The sequence below is a fragment of the Streptopelia decaocto genome, assembly GCF_964273445.1.
Source record: "Streptopelia decaocto genome assembly, chromosome: 2".
Taxonomy (NCBI): domain Eukaryota; kingdom Metazoa; phylum Chordata; class Aves; order Columbiformes; family Columbidae; genus Streptopelia; species Streptopelia decaocto.
This window is the reverse complement of record NC_138655.1, coordinates 21,716,948-21,734,097: the sequence shown is the minus strand read 5'-3', so window position 1 is coordinate 21,734,097 and position 17,150 is coordinate 21,716,948. Positions and strand designations below refer to the sequence as shown.

The window sequence follows — 17,150 nt, the reverse complement described above, 5'->3', positions numbered from 1 at the left end:
CTAAGCTCTCCTTCCTCTTTTTGCTCCTTGACAGACTGGATGTCAGTATAAACATTTGGTCTCCAGTATTAGCACACAGAAAATAAATAATTTTACAGTTACAAAACTTCATTGCTCCAGTAAAATGATTGTCGTGGATTTAGCCTTTCAGATATATACCATCACTTTGCTGTTAATTAAAAGCTAGCTATATTAAATAGTTTGGAAGGTATAGAAATAAGGCAGGTTGAAATGCCTTGGTGTTCAAAAAGTGTTCAGGTGAAGTGAAAGAATGATGTCACAGCTCTTTGACTGCACCTCCAGACTGGACAAGTGACAACAGTGGCCGTGCCAGCACAGCACTAGCTTCAGCCTTGTAAGTATTTTCTTCCAAATGCAACAAATTATAAATATTTTTAAAAATTGTACAGATTCTAAAAGGAAACAATAGTCGTGTTTATATTACAAAATCGATTTTACATTAATGAAATAAAAACAACAAACAACAAGAAAAAGCATGTACAACATGCAGAAATCTACACTCTTCTCATAAATTAAAAGGAAAAAAATTACATCTCAGATAAGACATTTATTTCAGCCATTTAGTATTAAATATCAGCTTTTATTCTGAACAAGTTATAAGATTTCAGGCTTTCCCTGCTGCAAGCTTACGTGTGATATTGCTGCAAGCCAGCAAGTTATACAGCTGGTGTTTTGCCTCTGAAGAACTGTACTGTTTTTATTGGCTTGGACGATGGGTTTTAAGGTATCTGAACACAAACAAGTTACTATGAGCTAAGCTATGGTGTGACTGTACAGAATGTCAGTTAACGTACAGTGACTGTGTGCATGCTTGCAGCCTCTTTTCCATCTATCTTGGAGCGCGAGTAGCCTGTTCTGGGCCTAGAGCACACTAATCCAGGGTAGTAAATGCACAACTTTTATTCCTTTCTTATGATTTATTGATATGTCTTCACAATATTTTTTGGACCGTGGGTGGCAAGAGTTAACTCAGTGTTCCATTACATTCATCTTGTGTACTAGAAAACACACAAAACCAAGTAAACACCCTCCAAAGGCAGAAGAAGTTAGTAGCTGTTGGGGACCTGTAGAGTAATTTGCATGGTAAACTTCAGCAAATTTGATCGTCAGCTAAATACGCATGGAAGCTTCCATAACAAAAACCAAAGCCAGCCAGAACAGCCACATGCCCTTTTCAGATGAGATTACCAACTCTATCTGCATAGGGGATGGGATCGTGGAGGAGAAAGTGTAAATTATTAATAAAGAATATACAAAATGTAGCATGTGGCAATAGTATCAACAGAAACAAGCAAGTGGATTGCTGAATTACGATTCAAAATATTGAGCAGTTTCTTTAGTCTTCCAGATTTTAATGTAAAACTGAAACCAATTTGCTGATCTGTTAACATTTTATTTAAAAAGCCTTATTTCTGCTTTAGGTTAGCCTTCTGTTAAACAGGAAACTTCTCTAAGTGATTATTCAGGTGTTTTGCTGGATACTATTCTCTGCTCCTTATGAAACTGATTATTTCCCCCTAGCTGTTGAATGCTTGCTAACTTATGTCCTCCTTAGTTACGCGATACTTTCTCAATATTTAATACCTTCCTACTAAAAACAGAAAGCAGATGTTATGGCCAGTAATGTATTTTCTTAAAGAAGAACTAAACAAACCCAGACCTCCAAAAAGTACATATCCTTGACTGCAATTATTGGCATGCAAATGAACAAATTTACTGAGGTGTACTGTACTTTAGTTTATGGCTAAGTTAGCAATCAATATATTCTTACAGCCCTTTCCTCCAACCAAATGAGAAGACATTAATGGATTTTTTTTTAATAAAGTCCTGTGCACAATATTTTTTAGACTGCTTATGGATTTTATTTTTTTCCAGAGAATATTATTGAAAGTGAGCATGCTCTTATTTGTTATCACAGTGCTTTGAAAATTGCTTCTCTCTGGGATTACTAGAAAAAACCCATGTTTTTAAAATGTAAGCCTACTTGCAAATATGCATTTACTTAGTAGTATTTGGTCAGATGTATCAGTAATGGAGATGGAATCTCACAGAGAGAGAGGGAGAGAGACAGAGACTGAGAGAGGGCAGGCAGGGAAGAGGGAGAAAATAAGTGGCCAGCAATGCACACAACATACACTTTGGTCTGGTCCTCAAAGCAAACCAAAACCCACAATGCAAGTCAGTCCTGGTATGAGACAAGAACAGGGTTTCATCAGATTGGCAATTATTCAAACCCAAGAATGGACAGCTGTTTCACAAAACAATTTGAGTTTCCAAACTGCACCCCACTGAGGCAGCATTTTTGTGTTGGATGAGCAATGGAATTTGGAGCATTACATATCCTAAAATCTGACAAATAACACAGAGGTGAATTCAGAAGACACTGCTGTAAACAATTACATACTTTCTTCATAAGACTCAGATTTTAAAAAGTTTTGACAGCCCCCAGAGTTGCTTTTACATGAAGTTTTCCACTTCTGTACGGTAGAATCTGACCAACTGTTATCTTGAGACTTGTCAAAACAGATTAGTCCGATATTCCAGGCAGGCCAGGATGAGCTGAATTGCTGCACAGCTGCCTTCACCCAGTCACAGTGCTATTATTTCACAGTTGCAGAGACATCTGGTGCAAGCAGACACAGCTGATTCAGAGGGAAGGCAGCAATGCAGGAACATCCAGCAGAAGAGATGCTGGCAGGGTTTTACTATCTCCAGGTTCTTTACTCAAAATACTAGATGAATTCAGAGTGTCAAAAAATACTGCTGAACTAAATCTCTCCCAGATCATAAATATAAAAAATAAATGATATATTCCTTATGAACACAAGCTCATACCTTTAATTATTTCCTTTTCTAAAACCAAGTAAAAAACCAGACACGTTTTCATAAACAACAAAGGTAATACAGCAGGCAGGAGTCACTCTGATCACATTGGGGATAATTCCTTTGTAAAATCCGTGAATTCCTTCTTTCCTTTAAAGACACAGAAGAATATTTAATTACTGTCTTTCAATAGAAATCAGACATAAAACAAAACCTGGCATTTTTCTTCTTGTGCTCTCACTAAGAGAAGTACTTCAGGTCAGAAATAACAATTTCAGAATTATTTCTTACTAGAGTGTTTAAAGAGCCGTAATATATCAAATCTTCTCTTCTCTTGTAAACATACAAAGGTATTCTGTGGGTCAGTTATTTAGCCTAGGGCTTGGGTGGTGGGTTTTGGTGGTGTTTTGGGTTTTTTTTGTGGTTTGTTTGTTTTTGTTTGATTTGGTTTGGTTTTGTATCATCTAAGTAGGAGGCAATTTACTGTCTTTCTTCATGCAACAAGAACAGATTAAAATAACTTAAAATTTCTGTAGCCTGTTACAAAAAGCATTTATAGATTTAATCTCACTGAAGCCAGCAAGGCTGAAAGACTTGGTGGTTTTGGGTCATGTAACAGCAAGTGAGCTGAGGGTCAACGTACCTAGGGAAAGTCACCATTTATGTTCAGAGAAGTAAAGCACCTTTTGATTCTATGGGCCAATAAATGAGAATCTAACTTCTCCCACTTGGAATATTCATACTTGGAGTATTCATGTTAGAATTTTCCAAGACTTTTATTCTCAGCTCCCTGTTTTCCAGCCCTACAGTGGCCTACCTGGAGCAGTGAATACAGTTAACATAGGTCCTGGAGTGTGCTTGGGTATGGTTTACACTACCCTCCCTAGGGCTCCAGTTGCATTTGTTTCCTAATGAGCACAGTAGTGGCCCCAGAATAGCTGTATACATTCACACTTTGTATCAGAGCTAATAAGCTTTCCTATAGACTGCAGCACTGAAAAGCACAGCGCTGAGGGACCAGAGCAATTTTCATTTTGATGGTTGTACTGTCTCTTGAACCAGAGGTCCTGGAACAACACAGCCCCTTTCCCTCATTCCGGTGGCACCTCTTAATACCCCAGGAGTTAGTAGACCCAGGCATGGCTCTCTAGCAATATGCTGCAACACAGAAATATTATCCAAAGGAAGCTTAATATTGGTTGCATACTGCTGAGGTGGCCAAGCTTACTAACTACAGAATTCTGTGTTAAAACTCTAATGTGCTTTCTGGAGCTGAGGGAAGAGGTTTGTGAGAAGATATGCACAGGTCTGAGCTAACAGTTCTCTGAAGGCCCCACAGGATGCTGGGACTAAACTACAAATGCAGCCAGGCCCCAGGGTAACCCAGGACATCAGTGTGAACAGCTCTGGCTAGCTCCCTTCCTCCTGCCAGGAATTTGGATTAGCCACAACCCCCAGCAGCACAACTCTCCTGTGTATGTGATGATCTAAAGTGGATCAAGTGAGACTTCACTGTTTAAGAGCCTCAAAACGGCCAACTCAATGTTATTTTTTAACCTGTGAGATTTGTTGGGGAAGAGAGGAAGGCAGCAGAACAAACAACAGAAGCGCGCAGGCTAGCATTGACCCTCTCCTATCTCCTCCTTTGTCCTTAGATTATTGCTATTAGTGGCATCTTGCATAAAACAACTTTGTTCAGCTAACAGTTTGTTTGCTCCAGGCTGCACTGGTTCTGAAAGTCAGCAGCACGGGAGTTCTGATTCTGTAAGACTCACTTTCGAAGATGTAAGCTTTTAATTTTGCATGCCTACCTCCATGTCCTGCCGATCACATCAAACACACCAGAATATGTATTATGCTGATCTTGAAGACGAGCTCGCACAACTTGATAGGGATATGTTGCTGACACAGCAAATATTTTGGATACAGCTGCCATCATTATGTATTCCACAGTGTTCTAAAAGCAACAAAAATTACCAGGCTTGCCTTAAGTATAGTTTAAATTAGACAGTTTCCTAAAATCTTATTTGATTTTCCAGTGTTGAACTAAAAAATACTCCAGATGTTTTCCTTTTGTAACACATACATTTAAAAAATGGCAATATTTATACAGTGCTACAGGCAATTAATTGTAAATTGTGTTGTGCCCTCTCATTCCTAACAAGAGAAACACTTTCAAAAGTAACTGGCTTTGCCCAACTTGCACCTGACCAGTTTTCCATGTAAGTGATTAAGACTATCCCCACGGATTCTACAAGTACAACAAAAAAATCATTCCCCTCTCTAAAATCCTCAAAACACTTGCCAAAACAAGAAGTTGGTTTCCCTACAAGAAAACAGCACTAACTAGTTGTTTGTTTCTAAAAAGTGAAAAAGCATTATTTCCTTCTGTATATTCTACATTCCAATTAGCGTATCAATACTTTGTAAATGTGGCTGTTTTATGACCTAGACAAATGGAATGAATTTCCACTTGTTCACATGCCACAACACATTTTTCTCCTCAATGATCTTACCAGTTTTGTATCTGATACTCTGTTTCTATAATTGTTGTATCTCAGTTTCAAATCCTCATATGCCATGAACTGAAGTGCTCCATGTGAAGTACCAAACAGACCAGGCACAAATCCCTAAAAAAAAGGAATAAAACAAGGTTAAACAGCAACCCACAAGAACTACGTAACTTGAAAGAGCTCAGCTGACACACACATATGTCCACCATTACTTTACAAATTGTGACAGCACACATTTACTGGGTGGTATGACTCAAAGCCCATTCTGGGTTCCTATTCTTACTAGTAGGCATCACACAGAAGTGTAATAAATGTTACTTTTCTCCAATGACCTACAGGGTAAAGACATCTAATGAGCGAGCAAGATAAAACAAGCGGCCTAGGACCTCCACCTCACAGAGCACAAGCAAAGCTGGTAACATGGATCAGATTGTGAGAACATAAACTACAGTCTTGCAAATGTGCTGCTCAGTGCCTGCCCCTTTCCAGGGACTGGCATTATGCTGTTTGGTCCCTACCTGAGTCTGGTAAGGCAATGACAGAAGCTGGTGTCACTTCAGTGAGGAGGGCTATCAGGAGCAGAGGTACAAAAAATGATTGTGATAAAGTCCTGGAGATAGGTATGTATGTGTGTGTGTGTATATGGACTTACAGATGATCTACATTAAAGACTCTCAAATCCTGTGTTCAGTTTTGGGCCCTTCACTACAAGAAAGACATTGAGGTACTAGAGAGAGTATAGAGGAGGGTGACAAAGCTGGTGAGGGGCCTGGAGCACAAGTCTGATGAGGAGCAGCTGAGGGAACTGGGGCTGTTTAGCCTGGAGAAAAGGAGGCTGAGGGGAGACCCTATTGCTGTCTACAACTACCTGAAAGGAGGTTGTAGCATGGAGGGGGTTGGTCTCTTCTCCCAAGTAGCAACTGATAGGACAAGAAGAAATGGCCTCAAGTTGCACCAGGAGAGGCTCAGATTGGACATTAGGAAAAAATTCTTCACTGAAAGGGCTGTCAGGCATTGGAAAAGGCTGCCCAGGGAAGCAGTTGAGTCACCATCCCTGGAGGTATTTAAAAGATTTATAGATGAGGTTCTTAGGGGCAAGGTTTGGAAGCAGTATTAGGTTATGGTTGGACCTGATGATCCTGAGATTGTCTTCCAACCAAAATTATCCCATGATTCTATGAAATAAATCTAAGATTCAGATCAGTTTGAGTGCATTCCTCACACTGCTCAGAGCATATCCCAAGACAGCCCAGCAGAGGTGGCCAAAGGTGAAACAAAGCAGACTGGGAAATGGTACCCATTTATAAGAAGCAGTAATGGACAGTAAGAGTATAATATGAAAACATATAGAAACCTTTTCCTTCAAAAAAGTTGAAGTGAAGGGGAAGACAGGTGTTTTCTGAAGTGTCTCAACAAGAAAGAGAAGCCAGGAACTCCTTCAGGAGCAGGAATAGCTCAGCTGAAAATGAGCTGACAGCTGCATGGGTTCTGAAAAGCACTAATTCTCTTTTTGAAGAGTTGGTCACTTACACTGGAAAAATACAAATAAATGGAGAATTAATCTTGGCCAGAAATTACTTAAAGGAGACAAACGCTTGCTGAAAACTGTTGCAAAGGGACAATTATTATGGAGCAAGTGATCAAAATGTGGGTAAAAGTATTCAAACAGTTTTATCTTATTTCCCATGATCCGTTCAGGTAAAACAGAGAAATTAAAAGATGTGTCAAGACATAAAACTCTGTATTGGACTAAATCGGAAGCCCAGATGTTGAATAAAGACCTATCAATATACTGCTAAGACCCTGAAGAAGGAGAAGAAAAAGAGAAGGGACCCTGGTAGAAGTCCTTTGGAATGTCTATTTTAACAGGAAAAAACCCAATAAATTACTTCATGAACTCCTAACTTGCAGAAAAAAAAATGAAACAACTAAACAGCAGGCATAAAATTTGCACAGAGCTTCTACCACCTCAGAAATCAGCTCTCTAGATGCTATAGATTCCTTAAGTTTAGGATAGCACAGTAATAGAGCAAGTGATTTTTAGGATCTTTTTGATAAATGAGGATGAATTTCTTCTCCTGTGAGAAAAGAATGGTCATGAACTAATTATCAGTGACCATGAACTGATGAAATGCACTAAGGGCTAGCTAAAGTCCCAGAAAAAACACTTTCCCAAATGAGAACAAGTAGAATTAAACCAAACATCTATACAGGGTCATAGAATTTCGTGGAGTTTGAAGCCACAGGGCAACAACAGAGGCAAAAGGACAACTCAGAAATCCTGGATCAGAAAAGAAAAAGAACCAGTAATATAAAAACTGAAGAGAAGGAATAGAAGAAAAAAAAAATTGAAAATATCAAAGAAAAAATTTTCTGGGTCAGCAGAACAAGGAATGGTATGAAGTTTATGTATAATGATGGCAGGGAAAATCTTCACAAACATTTGCTCATGATTAAACAGTAAGAGTGTTAAAAGAGGAAATAACTGCTCTCTGCTTGGAAATAATTAGAATTACATTTTCATATCACAGGAGAATGAAGTAATATTTTCCCCACTAACAAAAGAAGAATGTTAAACAACATTTAAGAGTGCTGAACTCTTCAATTTAAGCCAGCAGATTTGGATAACTTGCACCCCAAGAGTCCTATAGCATCTAGGGATGATATTATACTTGCTAAAGGAGTACCAGCATGCTCTAAGTCTTCTGCTGATGGGGAAAGCTTCCAAAGACTGAAGGACTTCTAATGTTGCACTAATATTAAAAAATGCAAAAGGGACTGAAGCAACTGTTGGCCAGTGCACCTCAGTAAAATAAGAGCTGACTGAGGCTTCCATTGATCATACAAAACAATATGTACTTATGGAAAAATGTTTCAAAGCAAAACTGATTTCTTCACAGTAATGAAATAACTTGGCAGAGGAAGTTTTTGAAAGATATTCCTACTCTATTTTCTTATTCTTACAACTTTGCACAAAAATCTTTTCTTGCTCAAGATTTGATAGAATTTTATATTTATTTTTTATCTACAATATGACTGTGAAGACCAATGTTAAAATAATTTCACTCTATGAACTGTTTGGGTTTTTTTAATTTAATATTCAAGTCTATCTTTAGAAAATATTTGCCATGAGGGCTTGACAGGATCAATGGTTGTTTAAAAACATCTTGTTTGAATTATTTTTTGAAGGATTAGAATAACAGACAGAATTAAATATATAATTAGAAATGGAAATGGTAAAGCATATAAACCTGAACAGCAGACAATGGGAAAAAATTGTATTTTAAAGTTGGCTTAAACAGCTGTTAAGTGCCAAAGATCCAGGACGAGAGAAAAATATCCTGTTGGTTAGTGTTTCAAAGGTTGCCCATCACAACGAAGTCAGGCAGACGTATACAATGGAAAGCCTGTGCTTCTTAGTAAAGAAGGGAATTACGGTTAATTTGGTGATGTGGTACTCACATCACTGCCTGAAGTGTTTGAAAGCTCATGACAAAGCAGCCTCTGCTACACTTTGAAACAATGCAGCAGATTCCCCTTGTAATCTGTTTAGCATTGTCTTCATTTGGATTCTCAGTGTGCAAAGACCAGTAGTATCAGCGTCCTGCTCTGACAACTTGTGCAGAAAGACACTGGAAGTATGTTGTTGTCTCCCTACGCATCTTCAGTCCATCATGATGAAAAATGACACCATCTTTTATGTGCTAGTTACTTATACCTCTGTCTCTCTGTAGAACCTGGGACTAAACTGAAGTCAAGATGGGCAAAGCTTAGTGGATGTTGCTATATACAAGTACGAAGACATAACAAACAATACCCAACAGAGCTAATAAAGACAGCTTTGATCTCTGCTAGAAAGATCAGACGCATCCTGACATTACTAGCCTTGTGCCCCAAAGGACTGGAAGAAATTGCTTGGACCACTAACAGCATCTTGTGCAGCAGAGAGAAAGACATGGAATTGCTTAGACAGAAATACCATTCTTTAGAAGATTAATCTCAAAATTAATCAGAAAGAAACTACTTCCAGATTTTGTTTCCAACTTGTGGTGGTATTCTCCAAGATGCCCCTATTTGCCATAAGGAACTCTATCTGAAATTAAGATTTTGAGGAAAAATAAGACATTCATATGCACTACAGCTCCTGCAACCCATGGCAATTAACAAACTTTAGCTGTCAAATTTCAAATAAAGCAAGAAAAAGAAAAAATGAAAACTCCTTCAAAACCAGAAAATGGAGGAAGGATGAAGTATGGACAAGTCAAGGAGCCACCTGATGAGGTGTCTTTTTCCCCAGTATAGAGAAGGTTGAGAAAATCCTGACGTCAAATGAAAGTTGCTCAGTGTGCATAGTTATGTAGGTCACTCAGGACCTATTTAGGTCACCTTCTTTGCAGACTTAAGCAAGGAATTTGCACTTTGAAAGGAAGTAGCTGGTTTAGTTCCCCACTTACAGATTAACACTACAAAGAAGTGTCTAGTGCCAAAGGCAACACATCTTACATACATTAATAATCTGAAAAGTAACTCAATGGAAGGATATTTTAAACCCTAACAGATGCAAGAAATTAGAACTTATCTACGTGGAACAGAGCAGATATCCAGGCAGGCAAGTCATAAATCCTGACAATTCCAATTTAGGAATAAGTAAGATGCCTTGTCCCTGGTTTCAGAATTTGGCGTTCACCAGTATGTGGCAAAGTAGTCTTTCGGCATAGGAAGGATTATACTTTTCACTGCAAAGAAAAAGTTAATGTTCAGTAATCAGGTCAATCCCTAAGAGACAGTGTTCTTGTTCTAAAGCATTACTTGCAGAAGAAGAGCCAGACTGAATTAAAATAGGCTTCTTCACACCTTCCAGGCACTGATGAACACATCTTGATGTCATGGCCTGAAGGAAGGAGGAGGCAAAAAGTGCAAATCCAGTTGCCATCTGTTTCCCTAAATTAAAGGGACTAAAAAGCCCACACATATGCAGACCATATTTAGAAGTCTGCAAATTTTATGGATCTAGAGATGACAGATTACAGACCTCAATAACTAGAGGGCAAATGAGCAGTTGTGAAACCGTCCATTGTGGAAGAAAAAATTAGCAACTACTTGAGCCATATGTTATGTTCCACAAGATGTCAAAAAGACAGAGATAAGGGATGAAATGGAAGAAAGCACTAGCAGCAAGATAGATTACACTATTGCTGCCCTCCTTATCCAAATTCTAATTATAGGAAGACTCCAAAAGAATAAAAAACAGCTTGTAGTTTACTTTCATTTCAGCATTGTCACCCAGTAGAAGGCCTAGTCATAAAACTTAGCACTCTGTTCCTTCAGTGTCTTCCTACATTTCAGCAGTATAATAGTTCTTCTTCTTTTTGCTGCAGCTCTTTAGTGGGAATGAAGACTCACAGAATAAAGGCAAGTGAGCTAATACAAAAAAATGACTTGCTTTTTTTTTTTTTTGTAGATGAGTATTTACAAGCCCCACCACGCTACTAAGTGGTGCCAGCCCATCCTGGAATTTTTCTTAAACTTTATTACCTTATATAAGCCACGTATGCCCTCCGTCTTGTATATCTTTATAAGAGCATCCAACATTCCTCTGTACTGGCGCTTTGATGGATCAACACCAGCATTATACTGTAGCACAAGTCGTGTCTTCGTCACCCATATTGGGTTCGTAATACAGAGAGTCATGGCTCCTGAGAACAGATGGAAGTTAGATTAATTGTTATGCCAACTCCAAAGCTAGTCCCAGTTTGCTCAGTCCAGTGTAACACGGGCTTCTACAATGACAAAACTACTTATCCTACGAGAGTACTCATATTACTTAAAGCAGGTGAAGCATATGCCCACCCATCATTCTCCCTCTGCCTTCAAAGCTCACAGCCATGTCCAAACCACTGCCGCTGGGAGTACTTCTATAGAGCATATGACTTTTTGCATATTCTTAGTATGCACTTTTTTTGCCTCACCTTTCCACAGTCAGTACTGTAATCTGTAGTAGATAGGAAACATATATAATTTCCTAACATACTCCTGATTATCTGAGTTATTTTTGGGGTATACAACTGTTTAATGGACACCTCAGTCATGAGAGATATGCTTAATCATCTTGACAGGTTAATAGAAGCAGTCTGCTGTAGCTTTACAGGTTATTAAAAACTCAGTTGTAAAATAACCCACTATTATTTTTCACATCAAACAGTATGTCTTATATTTCAACGTTAAACGAATGTTCCAACAGCTAATAAAAAGTCTTCTCAATTGCCTAGATTAAATACAACAGCGCAGAATGTACAAGAACATATGTTAGAAACAACGTATTACAAGTCTCACTGATAGAAGTTGTATTTTTATTTTGTATCTTTAATTTACAAGAAAACTTAGACCATAGATAAAGATTTTCAAAGACCAATGACCAATTCACTTATTATATTTACTTCAATAAGCCTTCTCCTTTCCAGGTCTATGAGTTAAACATTTTATGAGTTAACAAGCCGATAGCAGCAGATTCATAGTTATATTTTGGGACTCAATATAGTACTTAATAAGGAAAATGCTTATACATGATTAAAACAAAGTCAGAAGGTATTTTGACAACTGCTACTTCTAAGCAAAACTGGAAAGATCACAGTGACCCAACTATTCACCTTAGACGTGATTAATTTATTTACAGACAATAAATGATTGTATTTGGACTTGAACACTTACACTTGCCACCTGTAAGAAAAAGCAGCACTGACACAGGAGCAGCATATGGAAAGGCTAGAGGCAAACAATTTTCTTTGCATTCAAACTCACCAGCCTCTGCAGCTGACACTAGGTGTTCAGTTGCACTGAGGGTTTCCAGCTTCCCCTCCTTCTTGTAAGCTTTGATGGCATTGTAACTGGAAAACATACAACATATTTTGGTAAAGGTGAAAACAAACATACATTACTAAAAAAAGCCCAAAATAAGTCTTAAGATTACAGAAAACATTAGGTAGTACTCAACTTTTGAAACATATTTAATCAAACTATCTTTGTTTAGCTGATTTATTGATCTCTGAGCAGGTAGCTCTTTAAAGTGAACTATGGCATATATTTGAATTGGAAAAGTATTACCGTCTTGAAGCAGCTATCTGATTTCAAGAATTAACTTCTAAGACAAAAACTATTAGATTGCCTTCTTTTTATTGAGAGTACCAGTGACAGGTATCTATCTTCTAGCTCAGAAATATACTGAACTTTCTTCTCTTGATCCAGTTTCCAGTCTTTGCAGATTGAGAAACTGTCAACAGGAGCTGAAATGTCAATAGGAACCTATAGCAAAGCTTGAGGACTGAGGTCCAACAATAACAGAGTCTAGACAACTGACAGGTGAGGTTTGCATATGCATACCAACTAACTCTTCCCTAACGTATTCAATTAATAGTGATCAGCAGTAAATCGGGTCACAGTTACACAGCTAATAAAGTAGAAAAGATTGAGTATCGAAAACCAGGTTTTATTAGCAAAGCCCATCAACTCGCAAAAACAATTAAAGAACTGACTGTCACTATTAAAAATCAGAATCATAGAATACCAGGTTGGAAGGGACCAGAGGGATCCACTGGTCAAACCCTTCCTGGCAAAAGCACAGTCTAGACAAGATTGGCCGAGCACCTTGCCCAGCTGTTAAACATTCAGCTTTAGCAGAAAACTTTATCGTGTTCTTTAATTCTTAACACATCAGTTTAGGTTTTAATTTTTTGTGAGGTTTTAAGCACAGAGTATTGGCACTTTCAGAGGATGTCATGAATGATGTCACCATCTCTCAAGTTTCTTATTATTTTTTCAGCATCAAGGGAATGCACTGTACTTGACAAAGTAACAGGTCTCTGACTCAACTTGCTTAAATTCAAAAACAGTAAACCACAATTTAAAGGGTAACAGACCTGGACTTACTAAAAGAACCACAAGTTTATCAGCCACTTCGTACATTTTTATTCCCCCCAAAGAAGACACAGTGTATACCTGAACATCATATTACACACAATATGACACATTTTACGTTCTACTTACAAGAAAAAGTAAAGTCCCCAGGAAGCCCCTGCTCCCAACATGTTTGGAGTTACCCCTTGATATAGACCTCGTAGCCCTTCATGCTTCCAGACAGTGGTCATACAGTGGAGAATCCCATTATATTTCGGACGCAGTTCCAATCCATCGCTTACTATGGAAGAAAGAAATTAAACTGAAAAACATTTCAGGAAGCATTAAGTTTGGCTGTGTAAAAGCCACCACAGAAGTACATAGCCTCCAAAGCAAGCTGCAAACAAACATGAAACCTAACTGATCAACTGTGTTTTAAAAGTATGAAAGAGCTGGGGTTTATAGCTTCATAAGTATAGAGGTAAAGAACATTAAGAAAAAAAAAAGGGGAAAAACTAACAAAAAAAGAGAAGAAGAACTTTTAAGTCCTGCAAAGATAAAGTTCCCATCAATCCGACAGGCTAACTAACTTCACTGCTACACATTTTTAGTGAGCAGCAGCTTTGAATTGAAGATTTTGTCTCTTTTTTAGCACACCAGCTGTTTTGCATCATATTTCAACTGAGACGTGTGGCGTCTTTGACAACACATTTCTGTAAGGAGTTTAGACAAGCCCCAAGTAACAACTCTTCCTCTTTAAAATGTTCTTCTAAGATCTGAGTATTTTCAATGGGTCATGTCTTACTGATTCCAAAGTCAGTTTTTAACAAACGCTCAAAGTTATTTCCATCAAAAATTCCTGTGTTCTCCTTCTGTTCTCATTGAATGGATTTGCAGTGAAACACCGAATGTTCTCCCACCCAATAACCAAACAGCTTATTTTCTAAATATTCAGAAAAGATCACTGTCAAAAAGATTAAAAAATGCAAGGTTTTGTTTGAAAGATTTCATTCAGAACACAGATATTCATGCAGATTACAGTGGCAACTACTATTGCTCCTACTGTAACAGCAAGAGAGGAAGTTGGTTACTGATCACACACATGACGTAGCACACGGTGAGATGCAAAGAGGTAACAGACACAAGCTGGCACAGAGAGAATTCTGACCAGAGCCTTTTCTCCATCAGAGTGGTCAATTACTGGAAAAAGTTGCCTGAAAAGGCATCTTTGGAGCTACTTGGAACTCCAGCAGATGAGACCCTGAGCAATCCGATCTAAGCAGAGGGTGAACTCCATAGATCTCTTCTGAACTAAATTAGTCTATGATGCCAGCATAGCAGCAGCTTTCATTCTTAACGTAGACATACAGCTAGATTGCAGTTTTACTGAAAATTAATCTTAAAGTTTTAAAGTCAGCATAGTTTATGTGTACCCACCAAGATTAACCCTGGTAATCACGAATTTTAGATGTTTTCTGTTCAGTGCCACATTTATTATTGATTCTCCTTTGTGTACAGTACTACATGTCATGACTTTGGGACTCAAGACAAAATGCTTCTTCTGACCACATTGTCACAAAGCCTCAACACCTTGACAATTGCTCAAAACTTGAACACAAATTAAATGCCTCTCTTCTACCTACCGAATGAGCATTGTGAGACCTTTCTGAATCTACCATGCTGCCATTGAATAAGGTTTTAAAACATATTAAAGAATGGGGGAAATAAGACATATGAATATAAGTCTGTCTGCCAAGGCTGCTGCTGAGAATCTTCACAACATCAATTTCTGATCTCAGCCCTTATCTCCTGGTTGAAGACAAATCATTCTTTTTCATCCAAGCAAGCATGTGAAATTATCCTTCTTTCTCTGTACAGCCTGGAGATAAGGCAGAATAAGTTTAACATTGGAGTATTAGCAAAGAGCTTAGGTATTGTTCAAAAACATGCTAGTGTGGCCTCAAACAATGGAAAGGGCTGTTAACCACACTCACATGGAGCAAGGAGGAAGAGTCTACATCCTTAAATGACATCTAAACTCAGTGCATATCAGTACATTATTTTCTCCTGTGGCAAAAGGTGTATTTTGCACGTATCAAAAACCAACACATGAGCTATTCTGTTAAAAGATGGGGATCAGATCTCAATGACTCAGAATAAGCTTTTGTAAAAAAAGCCATGAATGTTGGTGAGTCCAACCAGAACCTAACAGATGGAATTTGGGAAGAAAACTGAAACCATCATACAGAACCATAGAGTAATTTAGCCTGGCAGTCACCTCCAGAAGTCATCAAACCCAACCTCCGGCTCAAAAGCTCTAATTAGATGAGGTTACACAGGGACATATCCATTTGGTTCCTGAACATTTCCGAGGCTGAAGAGATTACAGCCTCTCTGGGTAACCTCTTCTAGTATTTGACCACTCTCATGGTAAAAATTCTTCTTCCTAATAAATAACTTGTGTGTGTTCCCTCTTGCCCTACAACTATTCACCTTCTTTGTGTCCTCCAGTCCCATAGTCACAGACGGCAATAATATCCCCCCAGCCTTCTGTTCCCGAGGCTAAACTGATCCTGCTCTGTCAGCCTGTCCTCCCATGTCACATGCTCCAGCCCTTTCACCAGTCTGGTGGCCTCCACTGGAATCACACCAGTATGTCAATGTCTTCCTCGGTCTGGGGAGACCCAAACTAGATACAGTACCTCAGATGTGGTCTTACAAGCACCAAAGAGAGAGAAAGGAGCACTTCTCTCAGCTATGCTCTTCACAACACAGCCTAGGATGTGCCCACGTGAGAATACATAATAAAATCCAACTTCACATACAGCCTGTTGGGAAATGAAATGCTTTAAATTTTGAAAAAACTTCTCTGTGAGAGCTCACTGTTTTTGGTACCTTGAACACCCATGCATCCATTTAAAATAACAATCCAAAGATAACAGCAAAATGTTTCAAATTCTATAAAAGAGAACATGACAAATAGGCAACATTTTTCTCATATGAACAGCAAAATCAATAGGGAGAAGCTGACATGCTCTGCTCTGGAAAAACAAAGAAGTTAGAGTTCTCTGCAAAACAATGCCACTACTGTTAATAATCAAGTTTATCATAAAACTCTTGTTACGCTTCAAGTGCTTAAAATCTTTGGCACCAAGGTGAACTTTGTACATTGGCTTGAGGCAATCCGACTGTTAAAACCAGGCAATCTTGCTGTGTCCTGTGGCACGGGTGGTCATGGAATAGAGAGGAAAGCCTGGCAGGCTCTTCTGTTTCACCTGAGAACAGCCCGAGGCACACGGCACATTGTACAGACCCTAAAAACGACAGGGAGCTCATGCTTTGGGACAGATGGCAAAAGAACACGAGGCCGCCCCTTTCGGCCCGTTCGTTCCAGCAGTGCCCGGGGCTGAGTCCCGGCACCGGCCCGGGGCAGACCCGCGCAGGTTCGCCGGGCTGCGCTCTCCTCGGGTGACCGCCGCTGGGGCTCTGGCTGGGAACGCGGGAGCTGCGCCAGGGTCGTGCCGGGCAGCACAACACTCGCTGTCCGCGCAGCCGCAAGTCGGGGCCGGGGGACGGGCTCGGGGGCTTCCCCTGGCGGCGCACACCCCGCCCCGGCCCCGCGGGGGCCTCCGGGAGCCAGCAGAGCCCGCGGCCCGTCCCGGCCTCACCTGCGAAGCGGATCTTGACCAGGTCGAGCGGGTGCAGCACCAGGGTGGACACGACGCCGCCGCTCAGCCCGGCGGCCAGGTTCTCCAGCTGCACGTGCCGCAGCACGGACCGCGCGCGCGACGCCGGCGCCTCCACGGCGCACGCGGGCCCCGGGGCGCTCATCGTCATCGACACCGGCGGCGGCGCGCGGGCCGGCGGGGGGCGGCGCTGACAGCCGGGCCCGGCCAGCGGGGT

The 17,150-nt window shown here is 39.8% G+C and overlaps 1 protein-coding gene across 1 annotated transcript; it reads right to left on the bottom strand.

The window, feature by feature from the left end:
• Positions 1 to 555: 555 nt before the first annotated feature.
• On the bottom strand, positions 556 to 17,149 carry SLC25A32 (solute carrier family 25 member 32). The gene is made up of 7 exons (XM_082045368.1): positions 16,916 to 17,149; positions 13,398 to 13,548; positions 12,156 to 12,241; positions 10,893 to 11,053; positions 5,361 to 5,474; positions 4,656 to 4,801; positions 556 to 2,994 (listed from the first exon to the last, which is right to left on the bottom strand). Exons 1-7 carry the CDS (start codon positions 17,082 to 17,084, stop codon positions 2,859 to 2,861), a joined length of 963 nt encoding a protein of 320 aa, XP_081901494.1. The 5' UTR covers positions 17,085 to 17,149; the 3' UTR covers positions 556 to 2,858.
• Position 17,150: the final 1 nt, after the last annotated feature.

Coding starts and splice junctions, on each gene's coding strand:
- SLC25A32 (XM_082045368.1), bottom strand. CDS start 17,084: ATGACGATGAGCGCCCCGGGGCCCGCGTGCGCCGTGGAGGCGCCGGCG. Junction 12,242..13,397: donor TGGGGACTTTACTTTTTCTT/GTAAGTAGAACG, acceptor TATGTTTTCCAG/TTACAATGCCATCAAAGCTT. Junction 11,054..12,155: donor AGTGTCAGCTGCAGAGGCTG/GTGAGTTTGAAT, acceptor ATCTGTTCTCAG/GAGCCATGACTCTCTGTATT.